The following is a 25,479-nucleotide window of genomic DNA, read 5'->3' as shown; positions in this document are numbered from 1 at the left end:
ATCTAATGGCGACTCCAATACAAGCTGTATGGGTCAATGTTCTTTGCAATGGTTGAGTAATAGGTTATTAAGTATCAGCTGGCCTACAAAACACGGTTTATGCCCGAATATCTTTAGGAGGGAAATTAAGGTTCACGAGCATACGGCAATACGTCATTCATTGGAAAAAATATTTGCTTAACGTCTTCCCAAGTAAAAACTCTTGGGGCATTCAGTTTTTCAGCGCAATGGCGTCTTGTTTCCGATCCGGGTTGACAATTGGCATCTTTAATTACACAAGTATTTATTTATTTCATTGGTGTTTTACCACGCACTCAAGAGTATTTTGCTTAAACAATGGCGGCCAACATTATGGTTGGAGGAAGCCGCGCAATGCCCTGGGAAAACCTAGGACCATCCGTAGATTCTCATGTACGGACGGAGAGGAAGCCAACATGAGTTGGGCTTTAACTCACAGCACTGGTGAAAGGTTCCTGGGTCATTGCTCCGCGCTGGTTTGTTAACCCCTTCCGCCACGGAGGCAAAGCACAAATGCAACCCAGCCACAGAGTACACTGTAACATGGAGATTTGTTTCCACACTTTGACCGAACTTGGACCTATTATGAACTTCAAGGTGGCACAGATAATTTATTGTTCAAAACTGAATGCCAACAAATCCCTGGCTGAATAGATTTAGTGTTTCCCATCACTGTAAAGTAAGTCCCTAAGCACCACAAATACTCACGGAGTTTTTGGTTGCCCAACTACCACAGTCCGAGCCCTTGGCTCCAGATCGTGCCGCTTCCGCAATACGGATGTCAATGAGGTCAATCTGGGAGTCGATGAGGACATTTTTAGGGGGCGCTGTGACCTTACTTTCGGTTTCAATTTCTTCTTCCATGAGTTGACTAGCGCTTTTCAGCTTACGGGGTCCCCTGGAGGGGCAATAGTCAGGTCCGCTGATCTGAGCTACACCTAGACCTCGCCTGTCAAGAGAAAACATACACCTGCACAAGGGCACAACCTGGGACGGGTCATTAATAATCAAGTTACTCACTCACAAAAGCTTGATTATAGTTGTCATGATTGGGCATACTTACTCCAGTTACCAAAGTCACCACACGTTTTACTCGTAATGTGGTTAATAAGTACTTAGTTGATGTGCTTAGAATTGAAGGACTGAGATATGTTTTGGATATAAACAACCTCACAGGTACTTGCATAGACCGCATTCTTAAGAGGCTCCTGAGTCTGTGCTAACGCGCTAACCACTAGGCCCCGCAATACATGCAGATTCGAACCTGGGGCTGTTCAAGGGCAAGTGCACTTTGTCATTAGAACTCTAGGCCGCAAGGGCCTTCTTGCTCACTAGATCGCAAATTTCATAGGAATGAATATTGTATTAACGACACCAAAAGGTTAGCTTGATCATAGTCACTCCTACCAAGCCTTTCCGTTGGCCACGCTGTCATAAAAATACCTAACATAAGCGTAGGCTCACCCTAACATACGACAGCGGTGTTCCATCAACCTCCTGCCGGCCTCCTGTACATCCCGCTGATCCTTGTGACTCCATAACCTTTCCGCAGTGGCGGACGCTCGTGGCCTGAAACGACAAACACAAGCGTCAGAACCGTGAAATTCAATGTTTTCGAGACAATGTAAGCCACTGTGCTCTGTTACGCTAAATTAAATGCACGGGAAACAGTAAAATGAAGTATATATCAGATGAAAGACCATTAAACACGGTCACAGAAGATTCGTCCATCTTTTTATCAGACTTTTTCTATCGAGGTAAAATGCATTAAAATATCGGATTCTAGGTTGGTGTGTTAAGATCTAGTGGGTATCAGTGACGTCACATCCGTTTTGCTTGCAGGAAATTTTTTTTTCAAGGTATGTACTTTAAATGCAGAACAAATCTGTGCGACATGTTGCTAAAGCTAGGTAACGCGCAAAGGCACACAAGAAAGCTACAATAGTAGACCAACTTGTTCTGGATCATATGTCATATGCAGCCGTATCCATTTTGTTAGATTCATATTAAGTATTAATATCTAATGATGTGATTACGGGACATATTTCTATTGTCAACTATACATGTTACCAGCATGGATCAGATGTATGCTTACCACAGAGTTGTCATCAAGTTTTCGTTGTCGATGTACTCTGCCCACAACGCGGCTTCTCCGCCTAGGACCAGCCTCTCGTCTATGTAACCTTAACGCAGAATCAGAGTATGTCATGACACATTATCACACATTACGTCACAAGTCAAACTTAATATTCCAAGTAAATAATGCACTGCTGTGGAAACACATACATTAGTCAAGTTAGAATGAATAAATGAATGCTTGCGATTTTACGTTGTAATTACAAATTTTTCAACCAAATATCTTCACTTCTGTTTCTTCTTGTGGCAAGACGATGCCGCCAAAGTGCTTCCTCAACTGAAGTGGCAAGACCTAGTCACATTATACTGACACATTATGTTGAGTGACAAGCGAGGCAGACCGAAGTATCCTTCTTAAAGTCTTTGGTATCACCCGACCCTGTCATCAGTTGAGAGGATTTGAGGAATGAATACAATGTATAGGCCTTAATTACGGTATCACTACTGATAGCCACTACTAACGATAGGAAACTTTTAATTTTCTCCTTGGACGTTTTTCACATTTTTCAGCGGTGCACGTGTGAATGATGTGTAATCCTGGCTGTAAAGTTCTCATTTAGTCCTGTTCATGTCATCTGCTAGACAGTGGAAACATTATTGTATATTTTGTTCCCGTGTAATCAAAACCTTTGTGTATGTTGTTCATACAGACAGGCCAAGACAAAAGAAGATGTACACCCAGGTATAAATTCTAAATAGAAATTAATAATGTACTAGTATATTGACAGGCATAAACCAAGTAAACGTTCGGTAAACGTTCATGTTGTCTTACACTCAGGCTCCTGGCTACAACTGTTAAATGCAGGATGCCAAAGATTTGACCGACAGACCGACAGACCGACAGACCGACAGACAGACGTGTGAAAAGAGTGACAAATGGAGTTTTCTGTCGCAGCTGACTCAGATGCTGTCCAGATAACTATTGTCCACAAATGTTTTGCCTACAGAAACAGAAATCCAAACTTACCACTGGATGAATCTGTCGGGTCACACAGGTAGTATTTGTACCACCTTGACCCGTACTCTATCAGATCAAGGTACCAGCACGTGGAGTAGATCACGTGATGGCCCATGCTCGTCGCCCGTTGGACATCCGGCATCCCTCCCTTCCACACGTGGATCACAACTCTCTCTGGCAGCTGTGTGGGAGTATAAGACATAACAAGTAACAACTGGTTAAAACTTACTCATAACTAGGGTCGTTTGTTTTGGTCATATTATGACGGTGTCTTCTTCTAACAAGCCGGATCCAGTGCTGAAGTGTTTATGGTGCTGCCCCATTAGAACGCCCACCAGTATTGGATTCATTCCTCAGTTTAGGAAACATATCAGAGCCCCGAAAAAACCAATCAGAGCATGGAGGAAACTTATCAGAGCACAGTGGAGAACTATCAGAGCCCAAGGAAACCTCACGGAGCCTCGAGGAAACCTACCAGAGCCCAGAGGAAACCATCTCCTGATTTAAAGCCGCAGTCAAACATGTGAGGTATGACTTTATATAGAATGGTAACACCCTGTCTTTACATTACATTACTTCACATTACTTTACAAAACAGACCTGTAAATAAGCATTTATGTTCCGACCAATGCTTATATCCGTCCCAATAAATTCATTTTCAATATTAACCAAGAATGTTGGTTAATGTCTGTTTTACATGTGTTTTAATTAATTTATTTATTTGATTGGTGTTTTACGCCCTACTCAAGAATATTTCACTTATACGACGGCGGCCAGCATTATGGTGGGAGGAAACCGGGCAGAGCCCGGGGGAAACCCGCGACCATCCGCAGGTTGCTGGCAGACCTTCCCGCGTACGGCCGGAGAGGAAGCCAGCATGAGCTGGACTTGAACTCACAGCGACCGCATTGGTGAGAGACTCCTGGGTCATTATGCTGCGCTAGCGCGCTAACCGACGGAGCCACGGAGGCCCCCTACATGTGTTTTAAAAGTGTCAGTCTGATATATCGCTGACTTATATGAACATACCTTAGAATAAATTGTGAATCTAACATATTCTATAGATGGCTTTCTAATAGACCGAAAGAGGTACAAAACATTACTGGGAAATACCAAAGACATCTTTACAAACAAACCACGAAATACATCAATGTTGTTTGAGTCATGTAAGTGTAAGACAAACATATTGCTATGTGGAGATCTACAGTAGGATGTCGTTATGTACAAAACACATCGTATTGTAACCGCGTTACAAACGGAAGAGCACAGTATACAGAGGATGGGTGTGTGTACAGTGTTGTCACTTTACGTTTATATATACTAACCTGATCGACAGTATCAATGACATCCTGCCAAACAACTGTCCGAACACCGCTGCGTTTTTGGGAAGCTAGGTCCTCGATGATTTTCAGTAATCTGAAAAATAGAACAAAGGCTTGATTAATTGTTCTAGGATTCATGTGGTCCAGTTTTTATTTCCCTGCGTGTTTTCAACAGGAAGCTGGTCACGTGGGCGACGAGATCATAGGCGATTAGCCCACGTGTTATTCTGTATGTACAGGTAAACTCACGAAGTCAGGCCGCAGAAAAGAGATACATATATATGCACACCTTTATTGCTCTACATATTAAACCCTTATCTATCAAAATGCCAGACATACACATACGTGCATAACTCCTCAGTCAGAAGGCAGTAATTGTGAATGCGACTGTAGCATTCTTCAACTATCTTCCACAGTGTGGAGCAGGAGGAGTGTGGCTTAGGGGTGAACAGCTATGAGTAGTAAGGATTAGGGCGAAGAGACCGAGTGAGGAGGAGGAATAAACAGGGGGAGTATGTTTATGATGAGGATGAGAGGTCAGGAGGGGGAGGAACTCTACACGGTGAGGTGAAATGAGAGATGATGATCGTGGGAATGTGGATGAGGGGTGAAGAGGTGAAGAAGGGGTGATAAAGGGGAAACTGTTCATATAAAACTACAGACTCACTTAGTTTCATAATATTCCATCAGTTTTCTGGTGTCGCCGTAGGCACCAATCTTCTCAGAAAATGACAAAATTGATGGATTTGACACCCTGTAACAGAAGCAGAAAATCATGGTACTGACATTACGTCCCTTTAAATGAAATAATGCGTCAAACGGCGTCTTAATTTGATAGAATTGCATGCTACCTATAAATCAAAAGAGAAATCATATCTGTATTTTTCCCACCATCAACTTTCATTAACATTGCTTGAGCTTCTTAACAGTCTAGGTTAGTTATTTTAAACAGCAGAAAAATAACGTGCAACTTGTTAGCCTTGGTTACTGTATGTAGACTTCGGAAAATTCGGCCGAGGCGCAAAAGAACTTAAGCCTTCCATCATAACAAAGAACTAGCAAATAATAATAATAAATAATACATGACCCGAATAAGACTTCGCTCAGACCTCAAACAGCATGCAGAATCTTGACTGATTTATTTATTTGTTTCATTGGTGTTTTACCCCGTACTGTTATTGAGGTTTGTTACACGTATGAAGCAGTACTAATGATAAGTTACCAGCAGGACAAGGGGACCTCGTCTCCTCCCAGGTGGACGTATCTATCCCTGAATACCGTGAGAACCTCCTGAAAAAATGTGCGCAGGAAGTCGTAGGTGTAGTTACTAGCCGGATTGATGGGGCCAAGGTATCCATTGACGGGGTAGGGGCCGGAGTAACACTGGGTGAGGAGGTCTGGGTAGCCTAAACCCCAGGAATATGTGTGTCCCGGCGTGTCAAACTCCGGCACGACCCGGATACCGCGCAATCTCGCGTACTCGATAACGTCCTCGATATCTTTCTTTGTGTAAACCAAGTCGACATCGAAGGCCCCCTGAAAAAATGACAGCCAAAATGGAATTAGGTTTCGATATATTGGTTATTATTTCAAAACTCAGGGTATAATACAGATAAAAGTAAGTGTGGCGGGGTGGGGGTGGGGGTGGGGGTGGGAGGAGTTGCTTAGCCAAGGCAAAAACAAGAAAAAGTTCATCGCCAAAAAATATACTCAAACACTTGTGGTAACGGAACACCGTGAAATAGTCTTAAACCCGTGAAAGGGTGACGCAGGCTTTGTAGTCTGAGATTCCTATCTGTAGGCCTATCCGTTTCAAATCTACCACGTGCCTCGGGATGTCTATGGTAATAGACATATCTATATCTGTACATCTATTGGTAGATGTACCAAGAATAGTACGATAGAAGATAGATTAAGCACAACCACCAACCTTTTTGCTCAGCTTGGGAAACGCTTGGCTTTCAAACGGGAATGACTGATCGTCAACGATGTGCCAATGCATAACATTCAATTTGTTCTGAGCCATGCCTTCCTGTAAACAAAGAATACACGAAAAACATGACATTTCTAATCATGAACTTTAATTATGACAACAAAACCCGATTTGTGGCAAAAACCAGAATCTGAAATTTGAAAAAACATTTAGGGAAAGAACGATAACGTCAAAAACCAACACAAGCTACGGAGAACGCGATACACCAGCGCAAATAATACAGAACGCCATGGCCCAAAACAAATAATACAGAACGCGATGGCCCAACACAAACAATACAGAACGCGATGACCCAACACAAACAATACAGAACGCGATGGCCCAACACAAACAATACAGAACGCATTGGCCCAACACAAATAATACAGAACGCGATGGCCCAACACAAATAATACAGAACGCGATGGCCCAACACAAACAATACAGAACGCAATGGCTCAACACAAACAATACAGAACGCGATGGTCCAACACAAACAATACAGAACGCGATATCCGAACACAAACAATGGAGAACGCGATACCCCAACATAAACAATACAGAACGCGATGGCCCAACACAAACAATACAGAACACGATACCCCAACACATATAATACAGAACGCGATGACCCAACACAAATAATACAGAACGCGATGGCCGAACTTAATAATAGAAGGCGATACTCCAAAACAAGTCATGGAGAATGAGATACGCCAATGGAAGTATTCGAGAATATTCAACACAAGCAACAGAGAAGGCGATACCCCAAAACAACAAATGAAGAGGATGGAATCCCAACACAAGCAACAGAGAATGCGATGCCCCAACACAAATAATACAGAACGCGATACCCCACCACAAATAATACAGAGCGTGATGTCTCAACATAAACAATACAGAACGCGATGACCCAACACAAATAATACAGAACGCCATGGCCCAACATAAACAATACAGAACGCGATGGCCCAACACAAATAATACAAAACGCCATGGCCCAACTCAAATAATAGTGAAGTTGAAAGCACAACGGAAACAATACTGAAGGCTACATCCCAAATCAAATTAATTATTTATTTGGTTGGTTGGGATTGTTTTTCTTTAAACACCACACTCAAGACTTTTCCACTCATACGATAGTGGTCAATCTTATGGTAGGAGCAAACCGGAGTAAACCATCAACCTTTGTCAAGTTACTGACGAACTTTCTCACAGATATGCACACATTATTGGTGGAAAGCAAGTAGTCTTCAAAGAACGTTAGGCTACGTAAACAGTCAATACAAGCAAATAGAATAGACTCACCAATGCATCGTACAGCACCTCTTTAAATATATAATGTCTGGAAGTGTCAATCAGAACCCCGCGATGTGCGAACCGAGGGTAATCGTTGACAAGCACCTCCCGGATGTAAAGCTGGTTAGAAAACAACAGCACATATACATCAGTTCTTTAAAACGGACACCAAAACCATGAAACAGTTCTTGGCTCCGTGGTTGGTGTATTAAGGTTGCTTATAGTATAACGTCAATTCAACATTACCTTGGTCTATTACCTAAGTAATTCGTACCCGCTGTTTCTGCAGCGCCATGCCGAAAACATTAGGCACGACGCCTCAGAAACGTCATGCCGAAAACTTGAGCATGACGCCTCAGAAACACCATGCCGAAAACCGCAGTGATGACGACTCAAAAAATCAAAGTGCACTAACATGGACGTGTACTTGGCCTATTCCATTACCAGAACTCCACGTGAGTGGTAGGACGGTGAGCGGTTGGACTAGGAAGTACAAGTACCATGATTGTCAATTTTGTCAGGATTCAGCCAAATTCCCAACTTGACTGAAACTACTAGCGCTATCCAGATTTCTCTCTAATCCTTCATGAATCAATCGCTCATACATTCCTGTAGCCGGAACTATTGATGACATCTAAGGAGTGATTTAAATGAACCCCAGTTAGCATCGCGTGGCATGTGTCCAGCATAGTAACCAGCGGTCAGATTCACGAAGGCATCACAAGGTTATGTCCAGTTAACCATCATGGTGACGTCTTGCCTACACTTATGGTTGCCATATTAACGTGCACGTGACGCTACCATATGTGATCATTAAACTGTGTAAATCAGTTTTTCGTAGATTTTCTGCTAAATCACGTTGCCTTTTAGCACTATATCACAGACAAAGTCAATTATGAAAAAAAGTTTCCAGAAATTTGATTTACGAATTTTTTTGTTAGAAGGTTTGGAGTAACTCATGTAATATTTTGTTTCCAACACGCTTTGTGTCTGCCATCGTGTCACGCTCAGTTGAAAAGTACGAGACAAGACAAGCAGAACCTACCCGATTGTCTGTCCCTTTGAACACGAGTTGGCTGAAGGTCTCCAGTCCCCTTAGTGCGCCCCACACCTCGTTACTGGCAATGTACATCCGGGACTTTTTGACAACAAGTGTATCTGTCGGCAGAACAAAGGGACTTGAGCATAAATTTGACGAATTACATATTTTACATTTAAAAATGTATGTGTGCAAATTTTTCACCATTTAATTTAGATTCTTCAGATATTTGTTCAAGAAAGGCCTATTCTACGAAACCCAATGGTCAACGGCATATTACACTTTGAGAAAACTTTTCTTTCCAGGGACAAGATTTAATTTAAACTCTGTCTGATGTCAGCTGTCAAAAGAAAGAACTACATGCTAAACATACGCGCGGTTAAGACGTTCACTTGACAAGAAATGTATTAACAAAAATTACATGTTTAGGTTAGAACATAATTATTGTCTAACAAAAGCCACCGAATCACATCAGCAAAAGAATACCCCCAGAGTAGATATCGCGCAATGCACAAGATCCGCACATTCCGCTATCTGCTATTTACTCCTGGTAGCATTTTGGTGCACTTACAGGACTCGTCCATTTTCTCGGAGGGGTACAGCTTCACACACGGCGTTCGAATGCGGACCGACATAATGTTCAAGGCGGAGGCATTGGTGAATGGCGGGCCTGAGTATTTAAAATGCTCAGGTTCGAAGTCCGAACCTTTGGCGTATTCCAGATTGTCATGCATATCTCTGAGGCTGTATTTCAGGATAACAGTTCGATAGCGCTGAACAGCCTTTTCGATGATATCGCAGGTCTTATCACTGATATTGAAAGTAAAGTCCGGCAAGATGCGATATGCTCTTCCTTTACGTTCTTTCATGTACTGCGGTTTTGGCCAGGGAGTGCCAGATGTAGGAACAGACGCTCGACGAATCTTCTGCTCCATGTAAACACTGTCTCCGAACACCAAGGCGAAGTCGTCACCATCCCATCTGACGTCTCCTCGACCTATCGAAGAAGCAGCCTCGTTTTGGTTTTTGAAGTTCTGCTGCTGCTCACCGACCTTTTGATCAAAGCGTCCGACATTTGGATCAACTTGGGCAGGCGGTACAGGATCATTACCTCCCTTCACAAGGTCTCCTCGAGCGCCTGCGCCTTCTCCAAATACCCTGCCACCTCCACCTCCACCTCCACCGCCACCATGGTCCAGATTTTCATTCTTATCTCGCTGTAAGGAGGCATCTTGTGTCTGAGTGTCTGGAAGTTGTTGTTGCGCTTGCTTAGGCTGTTCTGGTGGCTCCTGCTGAAATTGTTTATGTTGCTCTTGCTGACGCTGTTGTTGTGGTTGTTGTGCGATCTGAATGCGATCTGTTGGTCGGTGCTGCTCTTTCTGACGGCTTTTTTCCAGAAAATCTTCCTGAAGTCTGCGCTCCTCTTCAATGCGTTGGTTCAACGCATCCTGCTGTCTTTGTTTTTCAGCCTCTTGTCGCCTTCGCTCCAGTTCTAAATGTTTACGTTGTCGCTCCTGATCTTGTTGGTAACGCTCCTTTTCTAGATCTTCCTCAATTGCATGACGATGAGCGTTCTCCTTCTGTAGTCTTCGTAATTCATCTTGTCCTCGAATTTCGGCAGATTTACCTTGTTTCGGCGGCAGGGCCCGTTGTACATTTTGCAAGTGTAAACCGACACTTGGGCGGGCGGCTGGAATGCCAGCCGCTGCAGGTTTTTGGTCCCTTGCGCTCAGTTGCACATCATTCCTTGTATCTAGGTGCGTATTATTCTGCGCTTCTATTTGTGCATTTTTTTGTAGTCGAGTATCAATATGTACATTATTATTGTAAACTTTCTCCTTGATTCTTACTTCTACCTCTGGTGTATTAGGTTGGTTTATTTTCTTCTCTAAAACTTCTTTCACCTTACTCCTGCCGCCTGGAATTTCTTTGGGAAAAGTCTTTTTAAGGACGGATTTGGGATGCACTTGTTTGCCCTTATACGTTTTCTGATTCTCTGGTCTATTTTGATGGTTATCAGCATCACCTGCCTGAAATACTGGGCCAGGTTGCGTATCCTGGTTGTTTCTACTTTTCACAACAGGTCGATTTTCATTCCGAGATTCCTGATTATTTTGGACATTTTCAAACGCTAACTTTTGCTGATTATCAGTCTGTTCTGCTGGTATTCGTCTGTTTTGCTGATCGCTGACTTTGTTTCCAAATATGCCAAGATTTTGATCTGAAAGAGTTAACAATAAGTTATGAGAATATTACCGGCTCCCTGTTGTCGGCTTCCTAAATAATATATTGTCAAACCTTACCATGTGTGCATTAAAGAAAAACGTTTTACCTGGCTTATATTTATTTTTACCCTGCAAGTTTTAATAAATAAATGTCCTGTGAACCATGTAAAAGTTATTAATTTCATTTGCCCCATTTTAGACACTGCACAAGCTTTTTCGACAGATGAAAACTTTGTTTTTTCATTTCATCTGATGGGTGTTTTACGCCGTACTCAAGAATATTTCACCTATACAGGCAGAGCAGGGGGAAACCCACGATCATCCGCAGGTTGCTATCAGGCCCCGAAAACATTGTATATTTTTGGCTGTCATTTTGCAACAATCGCTATACCTGAACTTACTCATACATTGGTGTTTAATGCCGTATTGGTGGTGAAGTGCAGGAGTGGAAGGAAACCAGAGTGCCCAGAGTAAACATTTGCTGGGTACCTAACAAATCTCCTGGATTCGAACTTGACAGGTCACAGGTCCATCGACAGTAGCGTATCCCACTATAACTGTTTTGCAATGTACATGTAGCACTGATCAACTGGGATGCTGTAATTTTCTGTTTATGGAATGGATAATGATTTTATGGCCCGGCTTTCTCCAAAGCTGCTTGAGAGGACAGCTAATCTCGGATGACAATCTCTATTGACCTCATTTCATCAGGTTTCCAAGTTGCCTATAACGTAGCTCATCCTCGTTAACCATATCACGTTATCTCGCATTGATTCTCCCATGAAGGCACCAATATTGCAAGAATCGTATTCTTTTTGTCACAATCATCTTGAGGTAAAATTCCATACTTAAGACGAAATATGTAGAAAAGTCCAACTGACTTATTTACATGTCTATTCTAGCCGAAAAGGAGCCTCGCCGACTCGTTGATGGCTAAACGCAGGCTAGCTATCAAGGTATATGGCAATGAGGGCAAGACTTCAAAACCAGCTCTCAATGTTTCGAGTTCGACTTAATTTCAGGGGGTTTGTCAGGCACCTGCCGAAGGTCGGTGGTTTACTCCGGTTATTTCGGTTTTTTCCATCCATAAACCTAACCACCGTTATATTGGTGAAAACTTCTTGAGAACAACGTCAATCAGATAAATTCTTCCCGAAAACCAATCTACATTAATCAACGACTCTACTCAACCATGTGGTACCACAGGTGACCTCCACTAACTATTACCAAACCGACTTCGCTGCCTTCCACCCCACACTTTTGACCCATAGAAGACCCCATATTTATCATCTCCTTGACCACGATATGGCTGAAATCTAGTCAATGTGGCATTACAACACACGGCCTACATTGATTCCATCACCATGGCACCTAGACTGACCTTTTCGTCGACCCTGGTCATTTTGCGCCAGAAGTTCGGAAGCTGCCCGGGACCAGACAATGACCATGAGGTACACGGAGGCATGTTCGATTCTCATACTGCTTGTCGCTTACCTAAAACATAGAAAACACACACTTAGATGAAATCCTACTAGACAGCCTTGTCATCGCAATAGGTGGGAGTGTACGTAGTGGAGGTACCTCTAGTAGAGGGTGAAGGCCCCTGTTGATAAAACTTGTTAGGTAAATACACATGTATTAAAAATGAGGAGAACAAATTTAAATGAAATACGCGACATTTGAAACGTCATTCAAGCAGATTCCAAATATAGTTTGCATGATTTTCTTCGCAGTTATTCAAATGAATAAATGAAAAGAAAATGCAGGTTTTAGGGTGGACTGCTTGGTCATGTTAAACACGCTGAATCAGTGACGTCAAAAATTCTATTTTGTTGTTGAGCAAACTCTAACTGTGCTATTTATACATTAAACTCAGATGTAGATAGTGCAAAATACAGACGAAGATGTGGTTTTTGATGTATATTCATATTGAATCTAGAAATACAGCATTTAGAGGATGTCCTGCAACTTAAGGATTCGGTGATGTCAGTGTGCTTCAGCTTGTTCAGTATGTCCTAAAACCAAACAATACAAACACGACATAAGCGGTTTTAATTAATAATACCTTTACCGATAATCGATAAGTGATAGTCGATAGTTGCGTCCGAAAAAGCCAAAGCGAATATAGAGGTCTTACTCCGCATGTATTTTAAGATCGTGAAAAGCATGAACCGTGGTCAGACCATTTATTTATTTATTTATTTGATTGGCGTTTATGCGTACTCAAGAATATTTCATTTAAACGGCGGCATCCAGCATTGAGACTGTAGACAAGGACAGATCCCCGGGGATCGACCATTCGCAGCTTCCTTGTTTTCGGATTGGGGTTCAAGTCAACCGCATCGTTCTGCAATTAAGCACACATGCTTGAAGGTTTGTAAACGTATACAGAAATACACTACATCCTTGTGGCAGAAAACCTAAATGCGCACTGCGGATTGTATTTACTTTCCAGGTTACCTTTCACTCTTCAACTGTGACTGTGGCGCAGTCGCTGGATGTTTCCATGAACACACATGACAATGTTTATACTGGACCTTTTATTCACGTTTTTGTTTTCCAGCCCATGTATTATATATACCGAAAGCCTGCACGGAAATATGAAACGCCACTTTTAAGTATACAAGGTAAGAGCCCTGAACACATGCGCCTGGTTTCTATACAACAGCAACTAACACTGAACGCATTGCGGGACAGAACACCAGTATAATTCATGAAAAGGCCTCTCGATATATTGATACTAACGGTCTCGTGGAAGACGCAATTGGCTTTCAGTACGTCAAAGTTACTAGGCTTGTGGCATATTGGGCCTGTGATAATAGCTTTTGACTTCATTTGCTTCCGCGGAAATCCTGGGTGCTATGGCAACAACAAGTGCAAGAACTCTTCCCAACGCCACACAATGGAGAATATGTGTATACGTATACGGGCAGTGAAAAGGGAGAGAACCCTTACCAATTTCACACAATGGAGAATATGTGTGTACACATATAGAGGCAGTGAACAGGGAGAGCGTCACTTTTGTACAAGAATATGTCTCGGACAGATGTCAAACCGCAGCAATGTCTAACACTTTTTTGCTTTTCCAGATATGTAAGTCACCGACAGAGGTCATGTATGCATCCAAAATCCGGTAAGAATTCACATAGGTATACATTTAGCGCTGTGGCTCATCGCAATGGCCTCATCGTGGTTGATTACACAGCTTATACTGGGATATTGTTGTTGGCCATAAAAAAACATCTTGGTATTGCAACGGGCCATATATAGTCCACGTTTTCATATTGTACTGAGGCTGACCAAATAGACCACATCTTGGTGTTGAAACCTGTCATGCTGAATATAATTTATGCCACAGAGCTGTTTCCGTAAGTCCATCGTTTCAGCTATGCAAGCTAATATATTGCTAGTCCACTTCTACACTGCTAAGATATGTACAAGAAGGTGGGTTTAGAGATTTACTGTAACAATTTTACCTTGTGCTATATCAAAATTATAGGCATTAGATGTGTCTCCAGTGTCTTCGGGTGGACTGTGGTCAGTCCATTTATTTATTTATATAACTTATACTATGAATGTCAAGGAAACGGCTATCGACGACTTCAGCCTGACTGATTACTGTCAGTCCACGATGAAACTATGAGGATCCCCAGCATATGGTTTCCAGAAAAGGACCTTGGGGATTTTACATTGTTCTTCCGGAAGAGAGGGATGTCTTGATGCAAAGAATCATCAACACGTGTGATGTGCAACGCTTCGAGTACGCCATTGTGAACTGGAATATTGTCGATGTATGATGTATACCTGACTTTGCGTCTTTATGAAAAGCCAGCTGAAAGTTCCACCATTGTCCTAGCCGATGACCATGCGCTTGGAAATTTGGATTCAATATGGGAAATGTTTGGGGCTTCCGTTAGATTTCATGAAATTCAAGAATCCAAGCTCCTGTGTCAGTCGCTAATATGGGTGTCTCACAGAGAGTGTGGTAAGGTGTTTCTCCAGTTAACGCCGTCCATCTCCTTTTTTCAGATTTCAGGCAGTCCGTCTATGTACATTACCAACTACACCTACGTTCCTCTCGAAGGTGTGAAAGAGGGACACTAACAATAGTCATAGTACTGAGGCAAGGGTATCAAACTATCGACAACTGCTGCAAAGCTATACCAAGCGGCTTTCTGAACGAAAAGGTCGTACTGAATGCGACAAAGGAGGCTTTCAGGGAACATAGGGTGCTTGGTTTGCAATTCGAATTAATCCCCCTATCACAGCTAATTAAGCTCATTTCAACAGTGGACATATTTACTGGCATTCATGGAGCTACTTTGGCCTACGGTGTCCTGATGCAACCGGGGTCGGCCATATTGGAACTATTTACAAAATGGCACCGTCTGAGCCGAAAAACCACATGCAAATACTTCCGCGTGGAAAAGGGGTTCTGTATCGCAGCTGGTTTAACAGAGTAGCTTTTAAAGACAGTACAGATTCAATGATATTACCTGTGTTTCAGTTCATTGGGGAGGTTTGAAAAACTGTCCAGTTATTTTGCATCCAAAATAACAGTGGGTATAAATTTTATTTCAACCAAGTACAGAACACATCATAAGGTCGGCGCATGGGCACAGACCACAAATGTTACTTCCTGCTACAAATAAGATGTCATTTCAGTCTACGTGAGTGTTTCCTTGCTTCTTTCCTAAATCCTTGAACACTCTTGACTGCTTCTCTTGGCATAAATTCGTCCTCCTATCACATATTAAATATGGTACTTTCTTGGCTCTTTAGTGGTTTGGGTAGAACGTTTTGGGAATTGGCCTTGCACTTATTGACCTGGAACGTCCACTTCTACTGACGTCTGGTATACGAATGTCTGTTTTGACGCCTAGATTTTCAACCTGGCACCTCCAGATCCCCAATGTTGAAGAGGGTCAAATATTTATCAATTACGTTCTTTTGACATTTTTACCGGCAACATTTCACAAGTCAACAGCAGCTTTAGGGGCTCGACAGTTTAAAGAGTACTCTGTTGTAGCCTGATGTCCTATACCCAATACAGTGTTGGCTAAAGAAGAGATCTTTTGGAAACTCCATGCTTTCTGTCGGTTAGTTCATTCCTATGATAAGTAGCACTTGATGTGTATTGAAAAATAGTTATGTTATACGCAGTGTAGTGTAACGAGACAATCCCATGTTTGCTCTTTCTGATCTGATGGGAAGAATGCCTCATTCAAGTCATACTGAATAATTTTTCGTTCTCACAAACATGCCTTGTCTCGCTGCCCTGTTTTAACTCATTTAAACTAAAAACTAAAAATATGTTGTAGCAATACAACATCCTTGTCTTTTTATAAAACGAGTTGCCAAGTCTGTCTCACATTTTCTATTGTGATCTTTTTGTTCTAGTCTGTTAGGCCATGCACAATGCTAACAATCGACATGCGCAGTGTTATGGTTCTAACCGCCGCGTGTGCAATGTCACACACCAATCAATATCATAATGCAGTATTTCCAGACTAGTGACGTCTATTACGTTGCATCTAACATCGCTGAATTTTTAAAACTAATTCTGATCAAACAATGGTGCTAGAGAGAGTGGCAGCAGAACCTGTAACACAAAACCCAGCACATTTATACTCCAAAGGGGACAGCGTCACAAATCATACTTTTGTCTCATAGAATTGTCTCCCCTGGAGTGTATACCTTTCCGAAGTGTCTTCTGGAGGCATGGAATATAAACACTATCCGTTGCACAAGCTACATAAAAAGCTACATAAGCTATACACTTGGCAGTTTTATATATAAATTGTTAGGAATACAACTAAAATATCGATCACAAAATGACGTCCAGATTGTTATTTATAACCCTTCTCCGAAATGCTGAGCTATATCGGGTTTTTACAGAGCAGTCACCTTGGGCAATGGATATTTACCGAAAGTAATCAATAAGAGGATGACAAAAATAAAACTGTTTCTTATTTTATTGGTCTCATCCTATCGACTTGGAACGTGCAGTACATCAAACTAAACATAATTAAACAATCTGTCTCCCTCTGTCTTACGCATCGTACTTCACACAAGCCTTAGCGTGCCAGTACTTATTATTTCTCAGCTGTGGTTCCAAACAACTGATATCTTTATGCAATTCAGTAAGGAGTACTGATACACACAGTGACAAAGATCAACCGGTGCATCTGTTTACACTTCCAACAGAAACAATGGACAATTGATACATCTGACTAACCTTCCCACGGGAACACTGGAAAATTGATAAATCTGTCTACACTTCCCACAGGAACACTGGACAATTGACACATCTGTCTACACTTCACACAGAAACACTAGACAACTGATACATCTGTCTACACTTCACACAGGAACACTGGCAATTGATACATCTGTCTACACTTCACACGGGAAAACTGGACAATTGATACATCTGTCTACAGTTCACACAAGAACACTGGACAATTGATACATCTGTCCACACTTCACACGGGAACACTGAACAATTGATACATCTGTCTACACTTCACACAGAAACACTGGACAATTGATACATCTGTCTACACTTTCCACGGGAACACTGACCAGTTGATATATCTGTCTACAGTTCACACAAGAACACTGAAAAATTAATATATCTGTCTACACTTCACACAGGAACACTGAAAAATTGATACATCTGTCTACACTTTCCACGGGAACACTGGCCAATTGATACATCTGTCCACACTTCACACAGGAACAGTGGAGAACTGATACATCTGTCTGCATTTCACACAGGAACGCTGAATAATTCATACATCTATCTACACTTCCCATGGGAACACTGGACAATTGATACATCTGTCTACACTTCACATGGGAACACTGGACTATTGATACATATGTCTATACTTCCCACAGGAACACTGGACAATTGATATATCTGTCTACACTTCACACAGGAAAACTGGACAATCCATACATCTGTCTACACTTCATACAGAAACTCTGGGCAATTGATACATCTGTCTACACTTTCCACGGGAACACTGGCCAGTTGATATATTTGTCTACAGTTCACACAAGAACACTGAAAAATTGATATATCTGTCTACACTTCACACAGGAACACTGAAAAATTGATACATCTGTCTACACTTTCCACCGGAACACTGGCCAATTGATACATCTGTCCACACTTCACACAGGAACAGTGGAGAACTGATACATCTGTCTACACTTCTGTGGGAAGTGTAGACAGGTGTATAAATTTTTCACTCTGGGCAATTGATACATCTGTCTACACTTTCCACGGGAACACTGGCCAGTTGATATATTTGTCTACAGTTCACACAAGAACACTGAAAAATTGATATATCTGTCTACACTTCACACAGGAACACTGAAAAATTGATACATCTGTCTACACTTTCCACCGGAACACTGGCCAATTGATACATCTGTCCACACTTCACACAGGAACAGTGGAGAACTGATACATCTGTCTGCATTTCACACAGGAACGCTGGGCAATTGATATATCTGCCTAAATTTTCGACAGGAACACTGGATATTTCATACATCTGTCTACACTTCACACGGGAACACTGGATAATTGACACATCTGTATACAATTCCCACGGGAACCCAGGACAATTGATACATCTGTCTACACTTCCCACAGGAGCACTGGACAATCCATACATCTGTCTACTCTTCCCATGGGAACACTGGACAATTAATACATCTGTCCACACTTCACACGGGAACAGTGGAGAAATGATACATCTGTCTTCAGAGCTCATGTTAGGGGAGCTAGGTACCTCAGGTGAGGGAAGCTAGATACCGTCCCACTAGACTTATAAACAGATTTCTTCTAAACCGGAGATTAACACCCTCATAATCGAACATCGGTAAAAAACAAAAAATTGAATGTTTGAAAGCCGTAAGCAAGGCTACGATCAGGAGTTTTATATGGAGGAACCAGCCTACAGTAAGTTGTTTCAGAACGTGACTGCCACCGACGTCATTTGCCGGAAGAGATACCTAACACGGCTAAACCCCCACCAACCACTCCATTCTCTTATATACCCATTTCCCTTTCCCTTTTCATCTAGTTCTCGACCCTGTCCAGACTCATTAAAACAGACCTTTTCCCATTTTGCAAGACCGGTGACATTTCATAAAACTCCACAACTTACCTGAGCTTTGAAATGTTGTGAGAATGAAGCACAGTGCACTTTCCACAGCCCCGATGCCATTGTTGGCATGAGGATCTTTGGTTGGGCAATATTTGTGTTCGGTTTAAGGGGGTAATTTTCAAATCCACATGTCTAAGCATTTCTAATATACCCTACACATTGCTTTGTTTCCAAATGTCAAAGTGAACTTTACATATTTACACAGTTCTCGCCTAACTGTTACCGAACGTTCTCAAATCGGTGAGTAAACACGTCCTCTCTCACTGGCAGCCATAATAGACAACAGCTCCAAACATTTTCTTGTCGTTGACTGTTTTGTTAACACTTGCCATAAGTCAATACAAACATTAACCTCTGACAACATCGAAATACCGTTGTTCTTTAGTCAACTGAAACCCATAAATTCGCCGCAAATTTATCCAGCTTTCAATTCGTTATGCAGATTTCAACTCTTACATGACACTTAATGTGCTGGATGGATTGCAAGCGTAACAATGGATTTCCGGCATAACCGTGGATTTCAGGTATAAGGGTGGGTCTCGGGCATAAAGGTGGATTTCAGACATAACCGAGGATTTCAAGCAAAACGGCGGATTTCAGGCATAAAGGCGGATTTCAGGCATAACGGTGGATTTCAGGCATAAAGGCGGATTTCAGGCATGAGTGAGTGAGTGACTGAGTGCTTGGGATTTAACGTCTTACTTAACACTTTTTCAGTCATATGACAACGAAGGAATCCTTAAGAGTGCATGTAATGTGCCTCCTTGTTGCAGAACAGCTCTTTTATCTAGTGCTGCTTCACTGAGATACCTCATCGAAGGCTAGTTCGTAGCCAGTCGTTGCACTATTCCCTTCATGACGAATGCCAAGCGAGGAAGTTTGCACTTTGTCTTTAAGGTCTTAGGTGTGACTCGACCCATGATTGACCCTGGGCCCGCTCCAGAAGTGGACTCCGGCATAAGGGTGGGTTTTAGGCATAAGGGTGGGTTTTAGGCATAAGGGTGGAATTCAGGCATAAGGGTGGAATTCAGGCATAAGGGTGGAATTCAGGTATAAGGGTGGATTTCAGGCATAAGGACGGGTGAATTTCAGTGGATTTCAGGTATAAGGGTGGATTTCAATCAAGCTGAATAGTGATAACATCAAAGTTGAGCCACAAAGATAACAGCTGAATTCAACTAAACAAGCACGCTGTAATGCAGCGCTATTTCATTGCTGTTTACCGCTAAATTCAAGAATCTATTTTACAGAGCTTTACCTCACTCAGTCACCGATTGATCTGGATTCGAGCACACAATCACATCATACTCCAGTATTCCACAAACCCACTGAGCTTCATTAACTATGTCATCTGCCTTTTGAACCTGTGTAATGCAGAAGTAATGGCGGCTGTATCCAGGTTAAACGAGCAATAATCGCAATACAATGTTGTGCGACGAGACGTAGCCTTGAAGAAGGCCGAAAATCGTGAGAGAACTCCGTATACCATGTAACTTCGGAGGAGTGAGGAGAGGGGTGGGGCGAGGGAAGAAGGTGGACGATACATCGAGCATATTAGGCAGACCAAATCCTCCTTCGATAGGTGCAAAGGGTGTGTTACCGCTGAATATCACTCATTAGTACTGGTGACATGACTTTTCTTGAATCGAGGTTTATACTCTGTACAACATATTACCCTACCACAGGCCAAAGAAGTACTCTGCTTTCCGTGTACTATACAGGCTTGTCAATAGTGGGACTGGTTTGACAGCCTCTATTACTGTGTAAAGGGGATTTAAACGACAAGCCAGGTTTATTCAAGGGTACATACAGTTCAAATATCTCTCAAAGATTTGTTTGAAAGATTGAACAGAACTGACATAAACGTAGGGGCAGAAAATCCCGCAAGACATTCATAATTGAAAGCCGGTTCTGTTGACCGTCTTTTGGCAGGTGTGTCTGTCTAAATGGGTACACACGAAAATCCAAATGGTATAAGCACAAATCATAGCTGGACCTGATGTTTAACTAACTGTCCAAAATGACTGCACAACTCACTTGACGTTTAACATGTCCCACATGTATATATCTTCCCTGTATTAACGTAACATGCATAGGTCGGAGAGCAGCTTACGGATGGTAGTGAGTTTTCAGCGGGCCCTGCTCGTTTTTCTCCCACCGGTTGTGTCAAGTTGCCATATTAGGCCCATGCCGGAGATATACAGCACTCAGTTTATGTACGATCCACTCTTAGCGGTTAGGTGTAGTTTTATGGGGTCGAGACATGTCGCTGTGAGATATTAGCAAGTCTGTCTGATCATCTGCCTCTGATAAATTCTGAACACTCTGACACCTCAAACATCCTGGACCGACCGATTCTGTCTTGGTAACCACACATGATACCCATCAATTGGTTTCAGTCCGTCCACTCTGATGTGCTGCTAGCACAGTTTTGGGGTCCATACCTTTTGGGTTTGGCCCTAGTCCCTCCAAAGTTCATTACATGGAAGAAAGCGAGTTCGTACATTGAACCTCTTGCGCCGTTCCCATTTTTCTTTAATTTATTACTGGTAAAACTATCGCATCGCATTGATCTTCTCCCTTGAATTATGTTTGAATGGTCGATTGAAGAAGCAGAGGAAGGTCAATGTATACAACTTTCCTAACGTTTCGAATGCTTTGTCTTCTTCTAGCAAATATTTAGTAGCCACCATATGCCTGAAATACTTCAAAAGAGGCGTAAAGTCTTAATCAATCATTTATTTTTTCATGTTTCCAAGATATGACTGAAAATTCTGCCCAGGTGTCGTAAAACGTATTCATTCCTTCACTCTCATAACAGATGTTGACAAGATATGGCTGTAATACTGTCCATGTGGCGTAAAACATAAAATATCCATTCATTCATTCTTATAGCGCGTGTTCCCAAGAGGTGACTGAAACAGTGCCCTGGTGCGGTAAAATGGTATCTATTCCTTCATTCATTGATTCATTCTTACAGCACATATTGACAAGATATGGCTGATATACCGCCCATTCGGCGTAAAGCAATAATCATCGAGGTATCATATAACCATGATTATTAATTCGTTCCTCTACCACATGTTAACGTAACTGATAACAAGGAATGTACCTGATTTCCACAAACTACCAAGCTACTGTCCTTAAAACCTTGAACGACAAGGGAGGTGAGGCCCAAAGTAACTGTAACAATGTTATATTTATTTATTTATTTGATTTGTGTTTTTACGCGCTACTCAAGAATATTTCACCTTATACGACGGCGGCCAGCATTATGATGGGAGGAAACCGAGCAGAGCCCGGGGGTAACCCACGGCCATGAGGTTGCTGCCGTGCCTTCCACTTACGGTCGAATGATGTTATATTTATTTATTTATTTATTTATTTCATGGATGTTTTACGCCGTACTCAAGAATATTTCACCCTATACGACGGCGGCCAGCATTATGGTGAGAGGAAACCGGGCAGAGGCCCGGGAGAAAACCCACGACCATCCGTAGGTTACTGACAGACCTTCCCACTAACGGACGTTATAAAGCGCACGGGTAAATTGCACGGGTATGCACATCAGCTCGTGCATGGAATAACACCGACATCCAAGCAGAGAAAGGAATATTACAACCTCCATAGGTCGACATCGCCAATACTGACCTGTCACGAAACAAGGATAACTTCCTTAATCGTCAACTACTGTCACCGATGACTTTCAAGAGGACACCGATGTCATCTTCGTTATACATTGGCTGCAGATTCCCCAGGAAACAACGCATGTCACGTAGTCTCAGCTTTCATTTCAGTCTGTCTATCTACAAAAGACGCATGCTCCCCAGATCTGATATTATACATGTAGTACTTTACCCTAAACACGGTCGCCTTCTAATGTAAAAGTAAAAATGCATCTGGTCGTAAGTAAGCTCAAATTTCCCTCAACCTCGGTTTGAGCATGTATCACGTAGATATACAGTGAAACTAGGAGAAATGACAGGCTAAGATAACAGTCACAATGCGAGTCTGTATACGGACTACGGGTAAGATGCTATCTGTGTATTTCGTCAGTACACGGTCGGTGATATATCTGACAAACGTGTATAGACACATGGCTAGTTTCTGGATAAAACCTTTCTGTTGAAAGACAAAAAAGAGCTCCCAACTTTTCAGGGAAACTACTGGAAAACAGTAGTAGTTCTATACGAATCCTTGAACATAGGAAATGCTATGAACCGCCAACATATTTAGGACAAATGGAAATACTTAATAATGAAAACCTTGACTAACATTATGAAGAACTTGTATAACAATAATGTTTCTTTATGTAGAAATTAACTAACATTAATGTTATTATGAAGAAATTAATTAACATTAATGTTATTATGAAGAAATTAAATAACATTAATGTTATTATGAAGAAATTAAATAACATTAATGTTATTATGAAGAAATTACCGAACATCAATGATATAAGGAAGAAATTAACGAAGATCAATGATATTAAGAAGAACTTGACTAACATTACGATGTTGAAGCTGCCTCAAAATCAGAAAACCACGTGATCTAGCACTGTTTTATTCTGCAGTTTACATGCAAGTCCTGACAGTTTTATACGGCTAAAAGTCAAAATAAAAAGTGATTCGGAATTAAATGTAAACTGATTTCTTTCATCTCTTTTCAAACTGCAGCGAATGTGTTTCCCAATCAATTGTCAACTGAACAGCTGAATGTCAGAAAACACATTTTAGTTGCTCAAAATCATGAAATCCCCATCTTCAGCCAAAAATAGTTAATATTCGAAACACGTTTCTGAGTTTTTAGATTACCACAAACCACAGAATTTTCCAATTATTGAGCATTAGATCGACTAAATTCTCTAAATAGCAAATGCAATGAAAATGCTTTCAGAATGAATGAATATGTACGGATGTACTGGATTTGCCTCACATATACCGGACTCGGTCTGTACAAAAACAACAGCTGGCGTATACAGCGGTGATAAGCCACTGTCTTAACACAGCCAATATCATTAACGCTGGAAAAGTCAATAAGCGGGAAATGGAGGCGTGTAAGTAAGAAGGATCTGCTCCCGAGGGCACATCATATCAGCATCTATCACAGATACATGCGTCCGAAAACGCTCATAGGAGTTCCTCACAAAGCTCTTAACAATTCGCCATCTTCGCATGTTTCACTACACACACAATTGAGGAACCAGCGGATCGCTCCACCTGACAGAAGCGCCGTTATGAAAGTACACGTTCAAAAACCCAACATTCACAGCCTCATCTACACGTTCATGGCTATGCGTAAGTACACGTTCACAACCCACTGTGGACATTTCTAACCTAATGTACACGTTCATGGACAAAAATAAACGCTCATAGCTGGAGGTGGACGTTAATAGCTCGCTGTGCACGTTCAAAGCCCGCTGTGCACGTTCAAAGCCCGCTGTGCAAGTTCATAACCCAACGCGTGCACTTGATTTCATACAATCACGAATTGGCTTCGCTGTATCCAAGAGCTAATCTTTAATTCTTGACCCGTCACATGTTATTTTACCCATGATAATTGACTCTGACTTGGCCACTGTGCTCTGAGCTAGGCTGGCATAAGGGCTATTTCAGGTGGACGGATGTTTGGAGTAAACGTTCCTAGCTCTGCAACAAGGCCCCACTAGAGGATGAACTCGTAATCTCTTTAAGGGCGCCCGATTGCTCTGAGGATCAAAGTATCGATTACAGCGAGTAATCAGCTTGTGATTAACAATAATTAATATTGTCAAGCCGGATACAACTAAATACGTCAAACCAGGAAATCATATGACGCTACTTTCTCATAACAGGTAGGGAAAAGGCAGTGAGTGTAAAGCTGCTTTTAAAGACGTCGAATAATAACGACTAACAACGGATGTCAGTCTTTCAAACAATGGTTTTAGAATAAAAAATGACGAAACTTGAATCGCTAAGAATCTGCTTCACATCAAAAATATTACTGCGACTGAAAAGTAAAACTAACCCAGGTAAACAATTTTACATATGAAAGACTACGGCACAGAGGGTAAAAGGAGATCAGCAAAGACAGTGTAACAAACAGTCAGAGGGAAATGTGGCCTCTTCTTCATACGTGCCTAATTAGTAGCAACTTAGACTTCCCCTAGCACCATGCATAATCCATCTACACTGGCACATAACATAATTATGTTTGGCTGAGCCAGCAGGCCAAACCGATGACACTGCGATGCCGAGTGTAGGGTGACAAACAAAAGGTCAAGTCTAAGGGCACTGGATGTTGTGGAACAATCTAGCTGTTGTGCTGTAATGTTCATGTATAAGGGCT

The 25,479-nt window shown here is 41.9% G+C and overlaps 1 protein-coding gene across 3 annotated transcripts in view; it reads right to left on the bottom strand.

Moving 5' to 3' along the window:
- LOC135474986 (uncharacterized) overlaps positions 1-25,479 on the bottom strand; it is a 78,314-nt gene that overhangs the window by 4,423 nt on the left and 48,412 nt on the right. For all 3 annotated transcript variants that reach the window (XM_064754704.1, XM_064754705.1, XM_064754703.1), the window contains exons 3-14: positions 12,351-12,463; positions 9,316-10,965; positions 8,751-8,863; positions 7,715-7,825; positions 6,365-6,466; positions 5,657-5,970; positions 5,102-5,188; positions 4,438-4,528; positions 3,122-3,293; positions 2,114-2,201; positions 1,483-1,587; positions 727-967 (exon numbers count right to left, since the gene is read on the bottom strand). In XM_064754704.1, the coding sequence (XP_064610774.1) occupies positions 727-967; positions 1,483-1,587; positions 2,114-2,201; positions 3,122-3,293; positions 4,438-4,528; positions 5,102-5,188; positions 5,657-5,970; positions 6,365-6,466; positions 7,715-7,825; positions 8,751-8,863; positions 9,316-10,965; positions 12,351-12,447 (3,171 nt within the window). In that variant the 5' untranslated portion in view covers positions 12,448-12,463. The remainder of the gene's footprint in view (positions 1-726; positions 968-1,482; positions 1,588-2,113; positions 2,202-3,121; positions 3,294-4,437; positions 4,529-5,101; positions 5,189-5,656; positions 5,971-6,364; positions 6,467-7,714; positions 7,826-8,750; positions 8,864-9,315; positions 10,966-12,350; positions 12,464-25,479) is intronic.

Source organism: Liolophura sinensis, chromosome 9 (genome assembly GCF_032854445.1).
Source record: "Liolophura sinensis isolate JHLJ2023 chromosome 9, CUHK_Ljap_v2, whole genome shotgun sequence".
Taxonomy (NCBI): Eukaryota; Metazoa; Mollusca; class Polyplacophora; order Chitonida; family Chitonidae; genus Liolophura; species Liolophura sinensis.
The sequence above is the reverse complement of the archived record's forward strand: the minus strand, read 5'-3'. Positions and strand labels throughout refer to the sequence as shown.